This window comes from Ictalurus furcatus, chromosome 11, assembly GCF_023375685.1.
Source record: "Ictalurus furcatus strain D&B chromosome 11, Billie_1.0, whole genome shotgun sequence".
Classification (NCBI taxonomy): Eukaryota; Metazoa; Chordata; class Actinopteri; order Siluriformes; family Ictaluridae; genus Ictalurus; species Ictalurus furcatus.
In genome coordinates, this window is record NC_071265.1 from 11,374,054 (window position 1) to 11,380,538 (window position 6,485).

Sequence of the window (6,485 nt, forward strand, 5' to 3'; positions counted from 1 at the left end):
CCATACTATAAAACTCAGTCATATTGTTTTCAAAATAGTAACACTCTTTACTGATACATAGTATTTTTTATCCTCCCACGGAAAATTGTGACCAGCCGTCACTGAGTGCAAATGTAAATGAAGATTGCACTATCCTCTGAGAACCACACCTTCTTGTTTCCAACCACAGTTATAGGTCCCATGGATTATAAGCCAGTTGTCTTCAAACTCTTATTCATAATTTGAAGTGAAATGTGTGCAAGTGTCTTGAGAGCGTGAGATAGGACCATGAGTGGGCAACTCACACATTTATTACTCCCCTTTCTCTCTATCAGGTTGCCTTGATGTGTGAGAAAGCGAGAGAAAAAGGGAAGAAAGAAGGAAGCTTTCTGCTGACAATTCAGTTTAAGTCACATGGTATGAAAAGAGAACCCAAGCGCACGTAGTACATGGGGGTTTCCATACTGCTTTCCTCTCTCTCTCTCTCTCGCTCTCTCTCTCTCTCTCTCAGCATTCATAAGCACACAGTAGCAATTGGCAAACTGAAGAATGTGTGTGAAAGTGCATGTGAAAGCCCACACACTGTTAATAAACAACGCAGTCTCACGTTCATCTTTCACTCATTGTAACAGTGCATTCTACTGCTGCTCCAAAATGGTCACATGGCTCTATAAGGAATGGGACCTTCACTGCTCATACGATGCATCATGCTAACAATATACAGTATCCATGCTGCGCACACGCACACACACACACACACACACACACACACACACTCTGCCCTCTAGTGTGACTGAGTTGTGCATATTTATGACTGTATTATGCTTTGCTGGTGTGACTTCCATAAAAGTCTCCAAAAACAAACCTAAAAAAGCAAAGAGTTTAATTTACACATGATTACAAAATGGTGCATTGAGCACACTTTATACAGCAATATTGAAATATAGCAACATAAGTGCCAAAACATCACATCCAATGAAATGGAATAATAAATAGCTTCATATTCAGAGACACTGAGGCAAAATAAGCACATGAAGGTGATTAAATATATCAAAGAAAAAGAGGTACACAGTGTTACACAAGGTATATGTAGAATTGCATAGCCACATAAGTACTGCAGAGTATAAAAGGCTTTGCTGTAGTACAACATATCAGCTCAGATAATATGAAGATCTGTATATGCACTTAGTTATTCTCAAAAGCAGCTGTTATAGCATTGCAGCATCATTTGCTTAGTGATGATATTCTTAACATGACACTTAACGTTAAACATTGGCAAACAGATCAAGAAATAAAAATAATGGCTAATAACAATTTTTAAAATTGGCTTATAAAAGATATGTATATAGGCTTTGCTTTACTTGGGCACTTTTTCTCCCACACATGGTTTTTGAGCAACTGTTGACTTGAAACATTTCTATGCTATTAATTGAATGTGTTAGGTTTTAAGCACAAGCCAAATAAATGCATTTTTAATATGTAATATTTGTAAAACTATGACAGTGCACTGCAAGCACTCCAAAAATCTGCTTCAGTTGAATGTAACAACTTATATACAGATATAATTTGTCAGCAATTTGTGGTTAGTAAAACAAAGGAAAAGTTGGATGAAATTTGTCTTGTGATAGCTAACTCACTTTCAGAAAGCTTTATCCGGGTCAAACATTGCCACGCTTGGTCAGGGTCAGAGTGGATAGCCTATACTATCCACTGATACACAGCCTATACCAGGAACTGCGAGTGAGTTGAAAATACACCCTGGATGGTAACTTGTAAAAAACTTGAACTGTAACTTTTTGTTTTAATGGTCAGAATGCTGTTAAATTGTGTAATATAAGTAAACGACCATTTCTCTGTTTTTTATTTTTTATTCTTAGGCCTAGATACTCTCAGACAAACATAAGACTAAATCGACTGGCTGATGTCTTTGGCATTTGCATAACTTCCCTTTTTCACTTCCGGTTAAGAAAATCACACATCAGCCAGTCAACACTTTTAATTATGTTCAAATGTCTACACGCCCAAACCTAGTGTCCACGTACTTCATTAAATGAAGACCTACACAGTATCAAATTGACCAAACAGATTATGTAGCCTGGCCTATAGGTGACAGATGTAGACTTTAAAATGCTGTTTTCTCAGAACTCGGACTTTGCACTCAAGGAACTCTCATGTGTCCCTTTAAGATCTCCACTGGTAGCTGCAGAGCCACCTGATTTATCCTTGCACAGGAGTCTTTGCACGGCGCCTCTGAATTTCTCTGCTCCAAAAAGGTAGACCAGTGGGTCCAGAGCTCCGTTCAGACAGGTAAGAGAGGAGGTGAGACGATTAGCCAGGGCTAGACCTCGCTGTGTTTGGCAAGACAGATCTGGATGTCCATAGCCCAGGATAAATGTGGCCCGGCTCACGTGGTATGGCAGGAAGCACAGCACATAGATGAGCATGACCAGGCAGATGGTACGCAATGCCCGCATTTTCAGCACCGGCTCCATCCTTAAACCCCTTCTCAGACTGTTCACTATGAGCAGGTAGCAGGAGAGTGTGGCCAGGAAAGGAGGCGTGAATGCAACAATGAGGGAGACTAAGGCTCGGCGGGAAGCTTTCTCTCTATACAACTGCAAGCACACTGTGGAGCCGTTGGCCTCTATAGTCTGCTGGGTCACCAATAGAGGTGCCATGGCTACAATTACTAGAGCCCACAGAGCAAAGCTGGTTATGTGGGCAAAGCGGGCATGGCGGACTTTCAATGAGCTCACAGCGTGCACCACAGCAAGGTATCGATCGCCGGCTACACACGCCAGGAAGTAAAGACTGGCATACATGTTAACATAGAAAAGGAAGCCAGCTACACGGCAAGGAACCTCTCCAAATGGCCAGTGACCTCCTGTTAAGTGGTATGTGGCTCTTAGAGGCAAAATAATAACGTAAGAAAGGTCAGCCACAGCAAGGTGCATCAAGAAGACGTTAGCTGGAGAGGAGACTCCTCTCTGACGGGAGAAGATCCACAGGGCAAGGCTGTTACCATTCAGAGCGAGAAGAAAGACTATGATATAGTAGAAGCCAAAGAGGAGATTCTCCACCGTGTTGTCTACAGGCTCACAGCTCTCAGTCGTCTGATTGGACAGCAGTGTTGGAAGCATGGTGGGAGAGGACTCCATGGTCATAACTAGAAATAAAAAAGAGAGAGCAAGAAGATAAATTACTGCTTAAGCCAATAATTACAGCAATATATTTCAAGGCACTTCAGGAACCAAATATATATGAGCTTTCCAGCAACCTCATGCTGTTTTGGAAATAAAATTAGACTTGAAACTGTTAGTGTAATAAATAATGAGTTTTCATTAAAAAAAAGATTTAAAGCTAAGGTCTAAATTTTTTTTTTTTAAAAGTACTTCTGTACACTTTTGTTCTGAGTCCTACATTTCTAATTGTTGTTCTCAATCTTTCCAAAACATCAGTTAAAAAAATTAAGGTCACATTTTTTTGTACACTTGATTAATCTTATACTAAAAACAACAGTACCCTCTTCAAGGTCAAGATTAGGCTCTAATCTTTCATTTGGAAATGAGGGAATGTTTTGGTGTTCGGTGTGCTTTGCAGAGTATTGTAGGGGGCTGTTGGGCATTTGGCAGTGATACAAGCCTGAGAAACAGGAGATGTGGTCTCAGGAGAATGTGCAGATGCAGGCAGATGGTCATTGGCGAATGACAGGTTACAGTATTTATGACGGCCGCACCTTTGCCATGGGACTCCAGTGCTACACCCTGCTATTTATTTTACACCGCCTCATAGATGTGTCCACACAACCTAATCCCAAGTAGAATTTATAGTGATCAAGATTTTGATGTAAGAATTTGCGCAACAAATTACCAGTGCTGAACTTTCCCCAAGACCTAACTGTGACATATAATAATCATAAGAACACATTTTGCAAATTTCTCCAAACTCATGATGCTTTTGGCTCAGGGTGTGATGGATTCAAAATTAAGATGTAGGGATTTTTAAAGCTGAAAGATAAGACAAAATGTTGTATTCACGATTTCCTGATAGTACATGCTCTTTGGCATTGAAAGTGCTCATTGCTTTAACGGCATTGCACAATCCCATCTCAGCTACTCTAGATTACTCACATATAAAATATTTTATTTACATAATAAGCAGAAAATAAATCAAATAGGCATAAAAGAAGAATTTCATCCAAGACTATTGCCAAGAAACACTCAAAACTGAAGAAAAAAAAATATAGGGAGACTAAGCATCAGTATTTTCAAAACCTCCAAAAGATATGTGAAATGGGTGTGTGTTAAGGAGTGTTTCAAGTCCTTGGGGTCTTGCTGTAAAGATGTTGAGTAGGCCGGTAGTAGTTGGGACAAATTAAAGCAGACTATTACAAAACTCTGCTGTCAGGGGGAAAGGTTACACCGGATTTTACTTTTTTGGCTTCAATGCAAAGTTAGGCCCAGCTCTTGTTAACAGAGAAGGCTGGGTATGTGAGCTGAGCTCTGTGGGTGCCGAGATGGCTCTTGTCCATGTGCACATGATAAAAAGAGTCCTAAAGCAATCTGTAGCACTCTGCACTAAGACATTTTCTCAGGGCAAAAAAATAAATAAAAAAAAATTTTTTTTTGGTGGATAAAGTACGGTATGCAAGAGTGAGAGTCCCCCTACACAACAGTCTTCCTGTCTAAAAAATACATTCCAAAAAAGTACACCTGCCTTTTTAGGACATGATTATAGGAAAGCAGAGAGAACTTTGCCACAGACATGCAAGAATGTCAGCACAAGTAAAGGGGAGTGAGGGAGCCTTGGATTCAAATTATTAAGAGATTACGCATTGTTGCACTATAGTTGAGATTGTGTGTCTATGCGCATTCTAACATGGGTTGTTATGAAAATGAGCTTGAAAAACTCAGTGCAGAAAAATAAATAAAACAAAAAATCATTTTTAGATTATTTTATAGAGTTATAAAGATTTTATAGGCAGTCCAGCACATCATCTAATCCCTTTTAAAACTGATTTTAGGTTCTTAGAAATGTTCGTAAATTCAGATAAACACACTCGTGAAAACGTAAATGAGAAATGGACTAAATAAATGAAGGAGCAAATTTACATTCAGTTCTGTAATCATTTTCTCCCCCATTATCTTTTAATCCATTGTTATGGTCAATAACTATTTGCTTACCAATCAGTACAGGGAAACTATAATCATATCATTCAAATTCCAAAACATCAAGAACGGTAAATAACAGTCTAAAAGTACTGGTAAAAGTACTGGTAAAAAGAGGTAAACCTTAGGTAAATCAACTATCACACTCTACCAGTGAGAAAGAGATGCACACTCACCCATGTTGGTTCCTCTCAAGTCTGTTCAGCAGTGCAGGCTAGGGCTAGGATGAGCGTAGCAAAGCAAAGTAGAGAGGGTGTAGTTTGGCTCTGAACGTGGGTTTAACAACAGCTGCTGTGAGAGCAGAAGGTTATCCAGCAGTTTCTTCTACATGCAGCATTTGTGGAGAAGTAAAGACCAGGTGGAGGACAAGGCTAACGAACAAATGAACTGCACTGTCCCTGCACTGCAATGTTTTCCAGATATATTACTGCGGCTCTTTTTGTGCCCGCAACAAATTTGATAACAAAAAAGCAAGCCCAATGGGAAGGCTCTGGCGTGACCTCTGACCTCAGCCTTTTTTCGCAATGCCATTCTGCTCTGAGAGCCACTTGTGCATGCCACAAAGGCTTGAGTCAGAAGATGCGGTGCATTTCGGCAGAGAGAGAATAATGGCACTCCATTACAATGTGAGGTCGGACACAGTGCCATGGCAACAGAGTCTAGCTCTATGCTCCAAAGTCCCGCTGCTGCTGCTGCTGCAAAAAAAAAATCTTCCAAAATGCCTTTGAGCATATCAATACACTGAAGACAGAGCCAGCATTTGACAGGCCTGTTCATGGATAAAGCTGATGAGATGATCCATTCTGTTAAATTATAGAGAAACCCCCCCCCCAGAGCTCACTTCATGGTAAAGGAATGCCTACAGGCTGAGAGAAAACAAGAGCACATAGACAAGTTGGGGGCCTTGTTGCTTTGGGGCCTGCTGTGTGTTGGGGGTGCATCAGAGACTGGGGCAGCAGAGTGCACAAATAATCTCATCACATGATCTTGGGACAGATGTGTAAAAGAGGCCCAACAGTGCTAATAATCTGCCTTTTATTCTGGAGTGCCACAGCTGTGTAGGAAACACATCGCGTCTTTCTGCTCCAATCAGGCACGTCCTCATCGATATTCAAAAAGAGTTTACTCTTCTGAATAAGGCCACTATCTAGGCTCCCTGTCTGTCTCTAGGCTTTGCCTAATAATAAACTGCCAAGTTTTAATTGGGCTAGATCCAAACCTCTGCATTTTACACCCCCCCTTTATACTGTGCCCATGTTTTTGCTCTGAAACAAAACAGTGTGATGTGACCATTTAAACCGAAATAAAGAAGAGTCACACAAAAGCAGAAGAGCCGGC

General features: G+C 40.6%; 1 protein-coding gene across 1 annotated transcript; it reads right to left on the minus strand.

Annotated features, from left to right (window-relative positions):
- Positions 1-1,855: 1,855 nt before the first annotated feature.
- Positions 1,856-5,421, minus strand: gpr17 (G protein-coupled receptor 17). The gene is made up of 2 exons (XM_053636668.1): positions 5,324-5,421; positions 1,856-3,145 (listed from the first exon to the last, which is right to left on the minus strand). The coding sequence occupies exons 1-2, from the start codon at positions 5,325-5,327 to the stop codon at positions 2,118-2,120; spliced, it is 1,032 nt and encodes a 343-aa protein (XP_053492643.1). The 5' UTR covers positions 5,328-5,421; the 3' UTR covers positions 1,856-2,117.
- Between the last annotated feature and the right edge of the window lie 1,064 nt (positions 5,422-6,485).